General features: G+C 42.7%; 1 protein-coding gene across 2 annotated transcripts in view; it reads left to right on the top strand.

Moving 5' to 3' along the window:
- The window catches only part of LOC111868287 (meteorin-like protein), a 135796-nt gene extending 117775 nt beyond the window's left edge, over positions 1–18021 (top strand). The window contains exons 4-5 of one of the 2 annotated variants that reach the window (XM_023858815.2): positions 13477–13708; positions 17710–18021. In XM_023858815.2, the coding sequence (XP_023714583.1) occupies positions 13477–13708; positions 17710–17725 (248 nt within the window). In that variant the 3' untranslated portion in view covers positions 17726–18021. Of the gene's footprint in view, positions 1–13476; positions 14255–17709 lie in introns of those variants that run through there. The other variant, XM_023858813.2, reaches the window with a different exon arrangement.
- The last annotated feature ends 940 nt before the right edge of the window (positions 18022–18961 follow it).

The raw sequence follows: 18961 nt of genomic DNA, 5'->3' as shown, positions 1-18961 counted from the left end.
AGTCACCTAGTCTCTGTACCGGCTCCCAACATTAGTAATTACATGTTCAGATATGTAAAAGTTAGCCTCTGAATGAAAGATCAGTTTTGTGAACATAAGTATAGGGACAAGGAAGCATCGCTTCTGTAATCTGAGTGCAAAGCCCGCTGTTCGCATCCCTGTTACCATCAGGATGTCGGTAGTTGTCGCTGTGTTTGCTGCGGTGGACTGCAGTTGTCCAGGTGGGAGTCCATGACTGAAGCGTGATTGGGTGGAGCAGGCTAATGTCACTGCTAAGAATGCTAGGAGGGTGTGCAGTCGTGAAGTTAGAGGTCACGGTACAGTCAGTGAAAATGCAAGCATTGTTGTCACGGTCCGACTGTTGGTGTGAGTCTGGTTTCATTAAAATGAATGAAACGAAACTGTTGAGTCTCTTTTGGATGTGTCGTATTGCCCTCTTCTTTACTTCTGCATTTGCTCTTTTCGTTTCTTCCTTCTTATGTAGTTCTTATTATCTTCTTATCTCATTATTCTTCCTCCTCCTCCTCCTCATTATCTTCCACGCATTTTCCTTTCTCCTTCCTGCTCCCCATCCCTCTTTCTCTCTCACCTCCTTTTCTTCCCTGTCCTTCTGCCTGTACAACTCCACGGATCTCACATCTTCGCGGTTTTCATCTTCCTTGAGTAATCGTGTCTGCCTGTTGTTATACGCAGTTAATTCCATATCATAACATACTCTGACTTACTTGAGGGTCTGGCCTCGCCATAGCTCAAGCGGTTAGTCGCTGGCTTCCCACCGCGGTGGCCCGGGTTCGATCCCGGGTCTGGTCAAGTGGGATTTGTGGTGGACAAACTGGCGCTGGGGCAGGTTTTCTCCGAGTACTTCGGTTTCCCCTGCCAATCTTCATTCCAACAGTTGCTCCACAATCACCCTCACCTATCATCTGGGGCTGGTACAATAGGCCAGAAGTGGCCGCAGTACAAGAGACTTAGTCCCACCCCACTAGCAATAAAACAATACTTGAGGGTCTGGAAGGTTCCTAGAGCCATCAGACATTAAAATATGGTCATGAGTCCCGCGGGATCTGGAACCAAGTACCACTGTGCTGAATAGGGCCAGCAGTCAGTCTGGAATTGTAGATCGGTGTCGGCGGTTAGAATCTCAGTTGCATTGTTAGACGCCGCTACCAAGCAAAGATTAGTGAAGATAACAGAGCGAGAAGACTTATTGTGTGCTGTAGTGATTTGCGGAGTGTAAATAGAAGTTAACAAGCATTCAGTAAATCTATTTATCAGTCCAAACCCTGTTTCTAGTCACACGTGACAGTACGTAACAAATAACACCAAGAGAAACATGGTGTTATGTGAAGAACATAGAACTATGTTTTCTGTTACTGCTGGCTTTTTTCATTGCTAGTGGGGTGGGACTAAGTCCCTTGTACTGTGGCCACTTCTGGCGTATTATACCAGCCCCAGATGATAGGTGAGGGTGATTGTGGAGCAATTGGTGGAATGAAGATTGGCAGGGGAAACCGAAGTACTCGAAGAAAACCTGCCCCAGTGCCACTTTGTCCACCACAAATCACACTTGACCAGACCCAGATTCGAACCCGGGCCGCCGAGGTGGGAAGCCTGTGACTAACCGCTTGAGCTATGGCGCGGCCCTACTGTTGGCTTGCATGTGTAATGTTTTGCGCCCGTAATGACGCATGATATTGGCTCTGTCTTTTACAAGACATACTGTGTTACTGATTCAAAAGTAATCATAGGGGAAAAACGGTGCTTTGAAATCAACTCGCATGTGAGATGCTGGCCTATTAATGTGCTCAGTTCTCAGTCGCTAGGTTATGAAAATATTTTTATAAGCTTTCTCGACAGTGCGAACATAGTTTGGTGAGCCACGAGTCAATGTTTCTTTAATACAAATAAACAACACTGTTAGACGGTAAAGGTTATTAATGCCTCGAGGCAAAGGTGATCAATAACAAGTAATTACGCCTGATCATAAGTAACTCAACCTGCTTCTTCTTGTATTTTTTTAATGCCTTAAGAGAGGTTCATTTCATTAGGAGATTCAGAAATTCTGTCACTGGTGATCAAGCTGGACTTTCACCTCGTGATGGATCGAGTGTGTCAGAATGATTAGTAGACCTATTTATGAAAGAGATGCTCGTGGCATTTCGCCGAGAAATAAAAATAAATATATCGACCTTGGGTGGGGGGGAAGAAACAGTTTTAATAATATTAAGATAGAAAATATTTTAACGGTCAAATTTAGTGATAACATATTTTCAGTCGTGTCAGTTTAAACGCGTTAAAAATGTTTAACCAGTTGACAAGGCTAAGAGACCGAGAAGATTAGCCGCCGTCAAAACTTGCAATTCTTACTTTGAGGCTGTTCTTTTGAATACCATATTTTTGTGTGAGAACCGTAAAATTTGGGGAAATTGATTCTCTTCCCGCCTCCAGATGGACATGACATGAAATTCATGTTTAGAGGAGTACTGTGTTTTGAGATATGACGCCGTGTAGACTGGAGGAAAGTTTATCAGTGAAGAGTTTTGTCTTCTTGGATGTAACTCAGTGTAGTATTTTGAAAGTGACATTTCGGAAGAACATATCGCCTCCATCTTCAGGAACAAAGAATAGGCCAATCAAGAAACGAGCACGAATCAGGCATTAGCTCAGCTTCGACCTTGAGGATGGAAGCTGCATGTTCCTCCTGGCAGATTATTGTGAACACCATAATGCAAATTGAGGTTAGTACAGTATGAGGAAATATCTTCACTCGCTGAGCGTCTATTAACATTTCAAAGACTGTCCTCCATGGAGTTTAATGCGTTTTGCCTGTTCATGAGAGGCCCTAGGGTATAGTTTTGTGTTGTAAATGTGTGAATAGCTAACGTTTACTGTAAAGAAAATGTCGGAAGTCTATCGCTTCTATACGAGATAATAAACTCCGTGGCATGTAGTCCGCAAGCGAATTATACCGACCAAGCGGCTGCCGCTTGTCAGCGAAGTTAGTGCCAACTTTTTCGGATAGATTGTGTCACGTGGTCAGCGCAACGGATTCCCACGGCCGTTAATCTCGGTTTTCTAGACCGTAACCGCTATTTCCTTGAAATAGATCCTCAATTAACCTCACGAGGCTGAGTGGATCCCGTTCCAGGCCCACTACTTCTCAGAAAATCTGGTAGCCCCGGGAATCGAACCCGGGACCTCTCGATCTATTGGCAGGAACTCTGACCACTGAACTACATGTCCCAAACGAGATAACTTGTGTGGAAAAAGAAAAGGTTTGAAATTGAAATTGTGTTACTGAATATGTGGAGGGATACAAACACAGGGACCCACATGTTCATGTGTCTCCCAGGAAACTAGGCTAAACCATATAAAGTTTCCATCATCACTGGAGAGTTTTGAGCAAGCTAGCAGCATCTGTTATATGACTACTAGCAACATCATGGCCATAGCAGCGGCACACGCATGCGCCTGGCCAACAGGCGGTCCGGTATCATCATTAGCTCGCGCTTGTGTTTATACAAGTAGGCACGTGTTCATGTCGAAGAACAGGCTGGAAGTGTTGGTTTTTTTGTGAATATGAAAATTCTTGTGAATTTAAACACTTTCAGACAAGGTCGAAACAAAGTTCAAGTGGAAATAACGTGATTTTTTGTTTCAGATATGTTGATGGGCGGACTATTTTCGTTTTAAGAGTCACCTCTTGTGTATTTTATACGCGTTTGAGATGCAGTTAACATGTTGTTTATTTCGTATCGTGACGGGCCTTTTACGTCGACCTAGCACTTCTGAACTTGTGGGATATTAATTTTCATATTTGCCTCTAGTGGTCAGTGGTCAGCGTTCCTGGCTACAGATCCAGTGGTCTGGGTTCGATTCCCGGCACTACCAGATTTTCTGAGAAGTAGTGGGTCTGGAATTGGGTCCACTCAGCCTCGTGAGGATAATTGAGGATCTGTTTCAAAGAAATAGCGGCTCCGGTCTAGAAGCCGAAATTAACGGCCGTGGGGATTCGCTGCGCTGACCACGCGACACCCTCTATCCGCTAAAGTTGGCACTAAACTTCGCAGACAAGCGGCGGTCGCTCGGTCGGTATAGTCAGCTTGCGGACTAAAATCACGGAGTTTGAATTATAACTGAGAACTGAAATACTCATAGTGTTAATATTGACGTTTATTGTATGAAAGTATGAAATTATCTTAAGACAGAAAGATGAAGTATTGTTACAAATATAAATTAAACAAATTATTCTGATATGCATTTCATTTTATATAATCATTTTTTGTGAGCCGGGTTAGTGCAGTCGGTATAGCGGTGACGTAATGTGTTTCCTGTGAGGTACGAACTGATTTCATATATATATTATTTAGAAGAGTGAGGTTGAGACACATTATGAAGGTTCCCAGAGCCGTCAGAGAGTAAAATCTGTGACACGGAACCAAGAATCACTGTGCTGGCAGTGCTAGCAGTAATTTAGCAGTCGGCCAGTCCTTAAAGGGTTAATAGAGCGCATCATTCTCCAGTAATACTTGGACGGCAAGCGGCCATCTTCCTTCACGGCCGCATACCATCATGCACCTTTGCTTGACTTGCGGCAGGCTCTCCAGTCGGGTTGTACAGCACGTTATGACTAAAGTCACAATAAAATAAACCCACTGCGTGACTGCACTTGATCGGTCTGTAACACGGGTTGTTCGCCTGGTTTCATCGAGGTTGTCATTTGGCTTCATTCAAGGCCGTCAGCCTTATGAAGTTCATAAGCAGACAAGACTGGACTCCACTAAACAATTCTTCTTTTTTTTCCGGATCAGATATATGTCTCGTCAGAAATGGATTAAGGTGCCCACGCCCTAAGTGGGAACTATTTCAGATCCTGCCAGGCACCATCTTGTGAGACAGTTTACTGTACCACCCTTATTATGTAACATGTTTTCATCTACACTGGAATGTCAGGATTACTTTTTTTTTTGGACTTTGTCCAGTGTTCATTATTCTGTAAAACGTTTCTGCAACTTGATCTGTTTCCTTCCTCACTGTGTCTCCCAACCCTCACCTGAGGACGGAAAAAGACCCAGTTTCCGAAACGTCGTATTCTCAAGTGTTTTTATAGAATACCGGATGATGAACAAAGTCCAGAAGCCTGATTATCCTAGAAAACAACAATGACTAAAATTTGTCAACAAAAGAATGATGTTTAAACGGAAGATAGTCGGGAGATTCTCTGACCTAATGCACCTTAAGGTTCACTACCGTGTTCACAAGATCCCACCACAGGTCTCTCCTGAGACATATTAGTGCAGTCCACATACACCTTTAAGGTTCAGTTTAGTATTATATTCTTACCAACCTATACATAATCTAGAGTGTCTCCTCCCTTTAGGGTTTCTGAGTAATGCATAATTCTAATAAACGGAAATTATGAGCCGGGATAGCTCAGTCAGCACAGTGACGGTCGGGGTTCGGTTCCCGGCAGAGGCAAGAGATTTTTCTCTGTTCCTCAGCGTCCAGCCTGGCCAACCTACTCTCCAATGGGTACCGAGCTTCCCCCACCCGGGTGGGGGAGGCAAAGGGGCAGGGACTTGAAACCGATCGTTCGATCCAGCGCCGAGCTCAAGAATGATAAGAGCTATAACTCCACTCCCCCATACGTCTTCTTGGCGCGGTGTTTAATTATTTAAGCGCAGGGACAACTTTACTTTTAATAAACGTTAATTACTTAAAGCAAAAAACGCTACGTGATCCTAACTGTTGCTTGGCTTACAGATAGACGCTGAAGATTGAGGCAGTATCTTCCTCCGAAACGTCGGTAAACTTTTACCGGACTGTACGTGGTCATATCCCAGAAAGTAGTTATCGTCATAATGGCTGCATGTACACGCGTTCCGGAACTGGAGGGATTCGCGCCCCCACCACCTTCATTGGGTTGCAGCCTTGCAAACGTTTCTCTTCCGCGTATGGTTGCTTCAGCTGAAACGTTCAGAATTTCACCAATACCCGTCATTATGTAATTTCATCTTATTGTTCAGCGTCATGATTGCTAAATTGCTAAGATAACTTACTGCTCGTGTGTAGTAATCTTCGCGGAGAAAATTCTTCGTTAACAATAATTACGTGCTTCACAGTTGGGAGGTGCGGATTACGAGAAGAAGGGACGTACAAGGCATAGCAATTCTCCACGGTTTGGCATTTTCATGGATAATAAGGCACGTCACATTCTGAATCTCGATTCCTATTTTAATCATCGCCTATCTCTTTCGTTTCTCATCCAGGACCATTAAGTTGGACAGTGGACAGTCCCGTATAGCTGCATACAGGTCAAGCTTTCGTTCTTGTCCTCTGAGATGCGCGACAGTTTTTGTTCGTGGTCACTGCATTGCGCATAAGGGGAGGGGGAGGGAGGACTGACAAGCGGTAGGCTGGCGCGGTGCAGTAAAGTACATTTTCTGGCTTGCTTACGTCTCCTGTTTGACTTATCGCATTCACGCCATTTATTCAATTTTACCAAAGTCGTCCAAAATAGTTGGACAGCGGCGTCTAAAGTGGGGGACAGATAACGTCTTTCCTTCTAAGAGAATTTTTGTTACATATTTCAAAACTTTCTTGCGTTGTTTCGTCTTCGTTCGTCCCTACTTTACCCTTCCCTCTCTCGCCTTCTCGCCTTTCTTTTGCTCTCGATTTATGCGTATTTCTGTACATTCACGCATTCTTTCATATTCCTTCATCCCACCATTTTGTAATAGGAGCCGAGATAGTTCAGTCGGTATAGCGACTGGTTACGGGCTGGACGACCGAGGAGGTAGGAGTTTGACTCCCGGTAGCATCAAGAATTTTCTCTTCACCACGTCGTCTATACCGGTTCTGGGACTAACCCACCCTCCTATCCAGTGGGTGCCGGGGTGGGTTCTCTTCCGCAGGGGGGTAAAGGGACCGGAGCGTAAAGCTGATCACTCACCTCAAACTAGTGCAGAGAATAAGAAAATGTGGATCTATACATCCACTCGCCAATACGCCTTCATGACGTAGTGCTTAATTAGTTAAGCAGAGGAACAACTTTACCTTGACAATTTTGTAACGTTCTCCTTCTCCAATGCTGCCGTTCTTTCTTCTTCATTTCTGTCTGTCAGTTATTCTTCTCCTTCCCTGTTTTCATCCTATATTTTTATTCCTCTTTCACCCTTTCCTATTCTCTTATGTCATTGTGTGCTTGTTTTCTGTTTTCTCTTGTTCTCTTCTTTCTATATTTTCATCCTTTTTTTCTCTTTGAATCTGTTTCTTGTGTCTTCTTTCTATCGTCCTTTTCTCCTGTTATCTCGTTTTCTTTTCCCTCCTATTCCCATATTCTATTCCTCTTGTTGTCTCATTCTTTTACATCGTCTTTCTTGTTCCCTCTTTTCTATCCTTTTTGTCTCCTTTCTCACATTCTTCCTCTCGTTCTCTCTTTACTATATTCTTTTTTCTACTGTATGTTTATTTTCTGTATTTTCCTCTCTTTCTGCCCTCCCCTGCCGTTCTTGTTTTCCCTGGTAAGAATTCAACATATCGACGTGACGTCAGCCAGTTGCTGCCTTAAAGTTGTGGCCTAAGTCGGTTTTTAAGATAAATTTCCTCCGCAAGACCGAGGGAACGTTTTGTTTATATGCGCCACGGTCTGTAATGAGATTCAGTCTGATGCATAACCGGACTGTGTCAGAGCAAGCTTGCAGCTCCCTGTGTCTTCCACAAACAAGGCGGCACGTTAATTGCGATCCGGTACAGAGCGCGGTCTCGAGACGGCCCCTCCCACCGGTTACAGTCGTCGTCTTTGTGTTCTTATTGTAAGGAGCAACTGTCTCCAAGCGATTCTCTGCTGGCCTCTAGTTGCCATGGAGACGATCCTAAAGTCAGTGGATAACTAACTGTCTGGCTGATGCTGACTGACGCTCTAGCGGTACAACCCGAATGTTCATCACCGCTCCAAAACCTGATGAGCCAGCTGGATACACTCCTTACCCTCAACCTATTTCCCCAGGGTATTATTATTATTATTATATATCCTTTCTCGCCACAAAATGGCGTAACCATTGGAAATGTACTTATTTTATTTTCCTCGCCTGTTAACGCTAACTTTAATTTTTCTTGGAACTATTAATTTATTGCCATTATATGGACTCATATTTGGTATTTTGTTCTTCAATTATTTTCGTATATTTCTCTGTCCTCGTGCAAACTTTATAATTGGCCTCTGTGCTGTTACCTTTGCACATAAATAAACAGGAATTGAACTGAGTTATTATTATCGAGTGGAGATAGCGCAGTCGGTATGGTGACTGGCTACGGGCTGAATGACCGAGGGTCTGAGTTCGAGTCTTGGTAGGGTCAAGAATTTTCTCTTCTCCACAGCGAGATCAGACCTGCTCTGGAGTCCACTAAGCTTCTTATCCAATGGATATCGGAGGCTCTTTCCCTCGGGTAAAGCGACCGGGGCGTGAAGCTGACCACTCACATCCAGCTAGTTCCGAGATCAAGAAAATGTGGTTCTGTACATCCACTCCTCCATACGCCTTCATTGCGTAGTGCTTAATTAGTTACGCACAGGGACAGCTTTACCTTTACCTCACCTATCATCTTCATCATCGTCATCGTCGTCGTCGTCGGCAAAACAGCCCTCTTTAGGTATACTTAGAAGGTTTTGCCAGAGTTGTAGACCATCTGGTTTTCATTTCTTTGCAACAGGTGTCTGTATTTATGTGGCCCAGTTGTACCCCCAGGCACAGGGACACCGGGTTCCCTTTTCGTCGCCTTCTTCAACTCTCAGGGCTGCGGTGGATGTATTCCAACCCGCCTCCACACGTTGATCTTAATAACATACTTTTATAGTCTTCTTGGTATACCAACTGACCCTGTTTCAAAAGATTTTCTCACCAAAACTATGTATGCATTTCACTGCCAACCCTGGCAATGTAACATTGCAGATTTCACTACGCTTGACAGTAAAATGCAACGGCATAAATCATTTTATTCCCTTGTTGCACAGTTTTTCTGTCCAAAATATTTCGGTTTGTGGCTTTCAGGGTGCTTGAATCACCTGCACATCTTGACTGAATAAACTCGATCCCCTGTAGTGCTGATGTCAAGAAAGGTAGAGTCATACCTCCACTCCCCCACACGTCTTCATGGCATGCTGCTTAATTAATTAAACGCAGAAACAATTGTACTTTTCTACCTTTTTAGAAGTGTACAATACTAGCTGAATTTACTAGTTAAAATGCCCATCTGTCTGTCCGTATGGCTTTACAGCCCTTGTGGACCTTGGTCACTTTTTCCGTTTCTTAATCATATACACAGTCGGTAGGACTCCTTGGATGGGGGAACAGCTCGTCGCAAGCCCGCAGCCTACACACAGAACAACACAGACACACAATAAACGCACACAGACATCCATACCTCGAGTGGGATTCGAACCCACGATCCCAGTGTTCGAGCGAGCGAAGACAGTTCATGCCTTAGACCGCGCGGCTACTGTGACCGGCAGTGTATAAGAATAATATATAAGAATTCAGTCCGTACTTCACAGGAAACAGATCCGAACCCACGATCCCGGCGTCCGAGCGAGCGAAGACAGTTCATGCCTTAGACCGCGCGGCTACTGTGACCGGCAGTGTATAAGAATAATATATAAGAATTCAGTCCGTACTTCACAGGAAACAGATCCGAACCCACGATCCCGGCGTCCGAGCGAGCGAAGACAGTTCATGCCTTAGACCGCGCGGCTACTGTGACCGGCAGTGTATAAGAATAATATATAAGAATTCAGTCCGTACTTCACAGGAAACAGATCCGAACCCACGATCCCGGCGTCCGAGCGAGCGAAGACAGTTCATGCCTTAGACCGCGCGGCTACTGTGACCGGCAGTGTATAAGAATAATATATAAGAATTCAGTCCGTACTTCACAGGAAACAGATCCGAACCCACGATCCCGGCGTCCGAGCGAGCGAAGACAGTTCATGCCTTAGACCGCTAGGCTACCGTGACCGGCAATTAAAATGCCCGGACTACAATAATATGTGAGCCAAACCGTCTCAGACTTCAAAACAAGATAACAGTGAACGCAATTGGAATGAGAAAAAGCGAAGGAAAGCTGTCATATTATTCAGAGCACACGTTTGGTGCGGCCAGCCGCCTGCGAAAAGAGAAGGCATGATGGATACTTCGATGTGTAAGCCAAAAAAACAAAGAGCTCGTAGCGTAATCGAACGTTTTCGTATTTATGCGCACCTGAACGACGCTTATGGAGAATGCGCACAAATCCACATTTGAAGTTACTGCGCATAAACAACACAGCGTAGCGTAACTTTGCGTAGTAATAAGCACATTGGATCGTCACGCGTCAGTTCGCCATAGCGACATCACAGTTGTACAACGAATATTGATGCTTAAGTATGAATATAATTACGTAAATGATTTTAATGACGTTGTTCGGTATTATTATTATTATTATGGCTCTACAGCCCTTTTGTTGGGCCTTGGCCGTTTTTTCGGTTGCTTGATCCAATACACAGGCGGTAGGACTCCTTGGACGGGGGATCAGCCCGTCGCAAGGCGCTTCCCTACAGACAGAACAACACAAACACAGAATAAACGCACACAATACAGACATTTATGCCTGGAGTGGGATTCGAGCCCACGACTTCCAGTGTTCGAGTGAGCGAAGACAGTTCATGCCTTCCACCGCGCGGCTACTGTGATCGGTCGTTGTTCAGTTTCGGGGCTGTATTGCATGGACGATTAATGAATATGAAAATGCAAGAAATACATTCCTCCGAAACGTCGGTGAACTTCTGCATGGCGTTACATTCGAGAAAATAATGTTCTTCATAGTTAACGCTGTGAAAACCTGAGTTCCAGCATGGTAATTGTCTTGATATGTAATTTAATATACGTGCTTCAAGAATATGTATTAGCGGTAATGAAGAAGAGGCGAGAAGACGCGGAAACTATGCATTGTTTCACCATGTGCGCAGCCATGTGTGGTCTCCGGCTCTGTGATCTGGAATGCTGACGGGAGGCTGCCGCCTCTGGAATGCCTCATCTCGTATGATTCACCCCTCTCTGCCTCTTGAATTGTAATGACCGCAGTCGGTTGACTTAAGGAGGACACACTCAGCCACCTTCCACGAACGGCACAGCAGTAAACTAAACGTAATGAAATGTAATGTAAGATATGCTTACATTTGGAAGGTTCAGAATCTCAAATAACACAGCGACAACGCAGAAATCGGACGTTGCTGTCGAGGGAGAAACTCCGGGTTCATATCTCGGCTCGGAGACCGCCTGTCATGTATGAGTATTTTCATGGTTTTCCTCAATACCTCCAAGTAAATGCAGTGATGTTACAGACAATGACCGTTTCTTTCTACATTGTGTCCAGACATCATGCACCATACATATTGTTATTCGAAAATATTTATATATATATATTTGTTAAATAAATAATAAATAAGACATTAGAGAATCCCTGATAATGTAATGACTGATATTGATGTAGAGCTCGATTACCATGTGATGACACCTCCGTCTGGTGCAGAGATTAAGGATGGTGGAACTATACTTCTACTCTCCAATACGTCTTCACGGCTTCGTGTTTAATTAATTAAGCACAGGGACAATTTTACCTTTACTTTGGTTTAGACAATTTGGTTTGATGGCTGATTAGTTTGTTTAAACAATGTATAGATTCCTCCTTTGTTGGAATTATGGGTAATTGAGATACTGTCTGTTCCATGTTCTTCTCATACATTGGCTCCAAAACTGCTACAGCGAAACACCATGTTCATGGAGCTGGGCCTAGGTGTTCCGCCACTGACAACGAGCAGTGACTGCCTTTTCCCCTATTTCTCAGTTACTCGATAGGATTTTCTGAATTATCCCAAGCTCTTGTACATACAAATTTGTCTATCATTTGTCTCTTATAGGCGTGATTTTGTAAACAAAAAAGGTAAAGCTATCCCTGTAACAGGCCGTGGAGGCCCATAGGGTTGTGAGACGTCGAGGTTCCCATATTTTCTCTACACAATCGGCTCATAGATGGGGGTAAGGTTTTCATCTCGTTTATCCCCAGGAAGATACCTGTTACTCATTTCTGTTAGAGGCTGAGTCGACCCCAGGGTCATAGTGCGGCTGGAAGAAATATGTCAATTGAAAATTCCAGTGACTTCACCGGGAATCGATCCCGCGACCTTCCGGCTTTTATTATGCTGCTGAGTTCAGCACGTGAATAAACAAAGACTGAATTATTATTATTATCATGATAATTACTGTTATTGTTGAGATGTGCAGGCCGTAAGGCACTTTCCGATACCAATGTTTTTCGTAATTCGCTTGATGGCATTAAAAGTCAAAACCTGAAGGCGTTCTGCAGAGAGTAACTTGACTTCCAGGTGCTGCACGAGCTCAAGTGTTTTGGACAGCCAGCGAATATGCATAAATCAGTCATCAGCCAGCCCAAAGAAAGGATTCTGTATCCTTTATTAGGTCGAATCCTATCTAGTCGTTTCAGCATAATGTAGACATCCGAGCACTGAACCATTTATTGTACACCTAAGAAATCTCAATTATTCCTGCATGAGGCTACTGTTGCACAGCCTCAGAGGAAGAAAAGACCTGAATACCAAAAGGAGATGGTTTTCCTTGGCTGACTCAAGAACATCATTAAGAAAGAACAGTTTTGAAGTTGAAGTCACATTGTATAAGAGGCTGGCAGTTCAATTATAAAGAAGAAGAAGAAAAAAAATCATAACAAATCAGTTGTTTGATCAATGCAGAGAGATTTTCTACGGTCAATTCTCTCCTTCGAGAAACATCTAAGGAGTCAATTCGTGAGATGGCGGGTCACTACAGGAGCAAGAACCAAATTATTTTTTTTTACTTCGTTACAGGAGTGGCAGACATTTTTGTCTGTCAGACACGAATAGAAGCATAAAAGTCAATGAACTAGGAACGTTTAGTTATACCTTTCTAAAATTTTCAGATTTTTACACGTCATTTATTTCTAGAATGAGAATAACCGTAATCCCATTAACAGCTTCTCAATGTCAAGATGTTTCGATTTCACGAAATTTATATACAGACTACTTTATTAAGGCATGTACTCTAAGGCAGCGCCATAGCTCAAGCAGTTAGTCACTGGCTTCCCACCGCGGCAGCCCGGATACGATCCCGGGTCTGCTCAAATGGGATTTGTGGTGGACAAAGTGGCGTTGAGGCAGGATTTCTCCGAGTACTTCGGTTTCCCCTGCCAATCTTCATTCCACCAAACTCTCCATCACCATAATCACCCAGGGCAGGTACAATAGGCCAATCAGTGGCCGCCGTGGCCGAGTGGACCCAGCTGGACTCCACCTCCCACTAAGCGAATTAAAAAAAAATTACGTTAAGTAACCGGCAATCCGGCCACATCGACTTCCTTATTTGATTCGTATGTTTCCTCTGTTCACAGTTGCACGTGGAATCATCATTGGGGTGTTCAACAACGAAGTTCTAGCCAGAAGCGAAGTGTCAACTCGAGTCACCGCGGTGTATCGCCAGCTTCAGCCGGTATTCAGGCTTCGCAACGTAACGCTTCAAACAGAACACAGTGATTTAGAGACGTTCTCATTCGTAACAAATGCGCTTGTTGATTCTTCTTCCTCGACAGGCGGGAACACAACCCAGAACTCCTACATGCACAGGTATCTATATGGCACCTTATATGTTCCTATTCACTGTGGCGCGAAACACGGACCAGGTGAATTTATCTTCATGGGAAGATTTATTCTAGACGATCCAGTGCTTACGTGTGCCCCTAGAATAGAGGATTGGCTACAGGCTCGAAGAATGGCAGCTCAAGATGGCAGTGTACAGTGTTTGCTAGAGACATGACGTCAGTCTGCGCGTGGTCTTAAATTCATAGTTCCTCAAGTATATTTCGTCCTGGTTCTGACGCAAGCAACGCCACGAAAACTTACCAAGGAACGCTACTGTAATTAAGTGTTCGGTTACTAGAGGGCCCCCTTCATGCGGAATGTTAACTGCAGATAGAGAAGGAAGGATTAGAATGTTGTTTCGTGGAGTTCAGAATTCCTGCACATCCTACCCCAAGACGTTAAGACTTATCTAGTGAGAAATATTATTACTCATGTTTTAGGGGAACGACGACACTTTGCTTAAAATTATTTTGGACTTCTTTCATTGTCCAAGTTTTTTTTTAACCATTACGTTACGAAAAATTGACCGCCTCTGTGATCTAGTGGTCAGAGTTCCTGGCTACAGATCCAGAGGTCTCGGGTTCGATTCCCGGCGCTACCAGATTTTTTGTGAGAAGTAGTGGGCCTGGAACGGGGTCCACTCAGCCTTGTGATGATAATTAAGGAGCTATTTCAAGGAAAATAGCGGCTCCGGTCTGGAAAACTGAGATTAACGGCCGTGGGGATTCGTTGCGCTGACCACGCGATATCCTCTATCCGCTAAAGTTGGCACTAACTTTGCCGACAAGCGGCGGTCGCTCTGTTGGTATAATTCGCTTGCGGACTAGAACTACGTTACAAAAAATTATTCTATTTCGTCTTCAGGTGAATGTGGTTTGAGAGTAACTCTACTAAGGAGCCCAGCAGGTAGGGTTCCTTTCATGTCCTATATTATCTAGAGGTGGAAGTGGAACCAGTTTCCGAAATTTAATGTTTTTTAAAAAGCTCGGACGTTGGATAGAGCCCGAAATAATAGTTTTAAAAAGAAATATTATTGTTGGATGCCGTCTTGTAAATCATGTTTATCCCCGAAGACTTAAGAGTACTTTATGGATAAACAATACCGAATTCCCGTAACTTAATGCTTTCTTTTGCCGTAAACTGTAGAAGTTCTCGTGTTAACAAACTTTCATATTGTGATCTTGTGGGTTACTGCCCCCTTTCGTGTGGGAGCCTTCCAGTATTATTGAGAGTGGACGTGAGTTCCTTGTTCTCGCCAACAAACACTATAATCTCGGGAGTGTATATTCTTCATGGCAATTACAGCGAAAGAATTCTCAGTGACTGGAAAATTTATGTTAAGGACGACAAGAGATGGGGACTGGAGGATTGGACAGGTCTTGGAATGTGAGTGCCAAGGCACATCAACTGTGATAAGATTCAGGCTTCTGTGTGTCTGCGGAACTCAGGAAGTGTTGTGAAGTACGTTGCATGGAGGTTCTCATGGCAGTGACTGTGAAGCATTGCATTCTTCTGGGATGTGATTCCACGTAGTTCGGAGAAAGACCAGTGGTTCCAAGGAACGTATCGCTAACCAAATTCGGGGTCAAAGGGTAACCCAAGCTCAGCTTGCCGCCTGTTTACTGGTTTCATGCTTCAATCCCGAAATTCGAGACGATGTGTTTCTGCGAAGCGTGTAGCTATCTCCCAACTACACGGCGTCATAACCCAGAAGACTGTATTCTGTCGTATGAAATAATTCTTGCAGACTTGATGAGAACCCATTTTCGGTTGAAGCTGAAAGAAAATTTGTTCTGATTTCTTTCATGTTTGGGAAAAATTGTATCTGTTACACGTCCTTCGTGGTATTGGAAAATATTTCACCTTCCTTTGCATCACACTGGGCTATTATTACGGAACGCTTAACTGAAACAGAATTTCACAGACCGCAGTACAAATATTACTGGTGAATGATGCATCCTTGCAACGGCCGTGTTATAAGCTCAGGCGGTTAGTAGCCGGCTTCCAACAGCGGCGGCTCGGGTTCGAGCCCGGTTCAGGCCGTGTGGGATTTGTGGTGGACAAAGTGGCAGTGGGGCAACTTTTCACCCAGTATTTCGGTTTCCCCTACCAATTCTCATTCCACTGACTGCTCCACATTCATCATCTACTCGTATCATCCGGGGCTAATACAATAGGGCCGTTAGTGGCCGCAGTACGAAGTTGACTCAGTCTCACCCACCCTAAGAAACTTAAAAAAAAAAAAACACATTTCACGTCCATACCAAATAACTAGCAGAAGTGTCTGCTAGGAAATGCATTAAGTTGCTCCGAAGTTGCAAAATGTTTGTGTTACGTTACAAACTGTTTATCCTAACCTTAACGCTTCAAGTTTAGAATAATGCCACTGCAAATGCCACATATTTGATTAGATTTCAGTAATCTTAAGATGTTCAAAATTAATTGAAGTAGATTTACGTCAAGAGGAGCCAGGAGTTGGGCGACTGCATCAATTTCTGCCGCTTTTACCCGTAACTATGAATACATAGCGTGACAGATACATTCCCCCCCCCCCAAAAGACATNAGACATTTTTACGTTAAGTTGTATGTAATATCATAACCTTCAATCTCACGTTGTCTTTTAATACATAATTTTCTACGTTCCGGTGTTTCATGTTCGAACATATATTTTAGGAGGTACGAGCTTTGGAAATGAGCTACACATACTTAACATACAGAATTACTGGCTTTTTTGGACTTTTTTTTTTCATCGTCCGGTTTTCTAGAAAAAAGAAAACACGACGTTTCGTAAACTGTATCTGTTTCCGTCCTCAGGCGAAAGGGAAAGAAGACACTCAGTTGGGCCCCTTCGCCTGAGAACGGAAACAGATCGAGTTTACGAAACGTCGTGTTTTCTATTGTCTAGAACACCGGACGAAGGAAAAATAGAAAAAACAGTAATTCTGTAATTCGTCAGAACCCTTTAGAATCTGCGTATTTAACATGTTTAATGTGTATGTTTGCTAAATGATTAGACTGAATTTCATCTTATGGGCTCATAAGTCCAAAAGTAGTGCCTACAGAAAATATTTTCTAACTGTTAATCGTGTTTCTTATTTTACGTTTGTGAATATATTTTCTTTTCTGACGATGTTAATTTGTAAAGAACAAACAGAAGAAACAAAATGGCTGTCATGATTATTTTTTTATTCCTTTTATTACCATTTACTCCCATGTTTTAATTACAACTGATTTCCTTTCATCTACAATTAATTAAAAATCTTATTTTGTTTGTGTTTTCTGAACATTTTATTTTATTTTTATCGATGGATCCAACGATACAACGCACGCAGCCACAAGAGTAGAACACACCATAAGACACAATATACACACAACATTAGAAATATAAGAAGAACGACCCCCCCGTGGATGATTAATAATACATACGAATTTAAAATTTGGCACATGAGATAATAGGTTTTAACAAGTTTTAAATACATAAACTTTATTATTATATAAGGACATATACAAATTTAATATTATTTGTAAATGGACATATAAAGGCAAGCAGTGAAATGGTTGACGGATCGATACACCTGAAGATGGCAGCATACTGCCGAAACATGTAGTGTAGAAGTGGTACATGGGCTTGTATGCACTTGAAGACTGTTAATACATACACATTATGAATACGATGGATAATGTCCAGAAACATAATATTTGTACAAATGTACCATCGTCACAAACTTTAGATCTTAATTTCTCGAGCTCCTGTGTGTAAATGTGTCTGTACATAACCAAATTCTGCCGATCCTACAATTCAAATCGTAGTATGTACTTATTTTATTGCGGTTAAATGCAATGGAAGAATATTAATCCATCTTAAAAGTCGTGTGGATTCAAGAGTATGACTTTGATTTTGTAAGTCACTAAAGTTCGTCTTACTTTGTACAGTAAAAATAATTTTGTTGTCATGTTAAGAAATATGTTGTAATACTTGTTACAGAATTCAGAAAAGCTGACACATTGTTCATTCTGAATAATTTGAACGTTGAACTATAAGAAGTCGAATAAGAAAGCCAGTTCAGTCCATAGCGAGCGGTTTGAATGACAAGAACCTAGTGATAATTTAAGGTAAGACTGTCCAGACTTTAGACACTTGTTGTAGACACCATAAACTAAAAACTACTTGTAGTTCTTTAAAAATATTAAAATTGTTATATACTGAAATTGAGTTAATGTAGTTTAGTTGTGTATGTTGAGAAATAAATCCACAGTTTGTTAGTTCCGGCCTAGAAAACCGAGATTAACGGCCATGGGGATTCGTTGCACTGATACCTCTATCCGCAAAAGCTGGAACTAACTTCACCGACAAGCGGCGGTCACTCGGTCGGTATAGTCGGTAAAGGCCACGGAGTTTGTTCGTCAATGTAAAAAAAAAAAGTAAATTTAAATTTTGTCTGGTTATGGCCTTAAATTTATTTACATAATCCGTCTGTGAGTACACGTTGTTCTTTTATTTATTGTTGTGGTAGTTACAAAGAGAATTGGACTGAATGTACTTTTTAATTATCTTCGAACAGATATAAAGCAATATCCGTTCGTTTCAGTATAATGTGTCGTGTTGCCTTGCATGTTTTCCGTCTTGTCTCCTACGAAACAAGAGTCCAGCATTTATATTTCACAAAATTTACCATTTTATTTGCAAGTTCTTATATACTGAATACGATTGTGTTGTCTGACTGTTGATAATGCATAATTATAAACTAGCTTAACTAAAATGTGATTATGTTCGCTTTATTTTATGCGCCCATGTTTGGAAAATGTAGTTTTGTTGTAAGGTGCCATATCTTCTCTTTTTTGTTGTTGATGAAGATAGAACAAATGGGATTTTTATTCCACCAGTTCTCATACACATAAAGGCCTGTATATAACGTGTGTTTTGAGTGATATAATAGTTTGCCTCCAAATTATTTTGTTTTTCTTTATGGCATACTGAGACCACGGAAAGAAGTCCCATGGGTGGAAGGGATAACTGCGCGTAAGTCTTGCCCCTATCTTCCTGTTCCCCTCCAGCCACATGTCAACCAGTCAAATCCGCTTGTCCCTAGCCAAAATCACGTGGCTACCACTACCAGTATACCTGTGAACTAGTACAGCAGACGACACTACTGGAGAGGGAAATGTAAGGGCTTTGAGGGATACGGGGGGATGAATCCATGGGACATCTTTCCGCGGTCTCAGTATTATGCTCCAAT

The sequence above is a fragment of the Cryptotermes secundus genome, unplaced genomic scaffold (genome assembly GCF_002891405.2).
Source record: "Cryptotermes secundus unplaced genomic scaffold, Csec_1.0 scaffold1003, whole genome shotgun sequence".
NCBI lineage: Eukaryota > Metazoa > Arthropoda > Insecta > Blattodea > Kalotermitidae > Cryptotermes > Cryptotermes secundus.
Note: the sequence above shows the minus strand (reverse complement) of the source record. Positions and strands in the feature narration are given on the sequence as shown.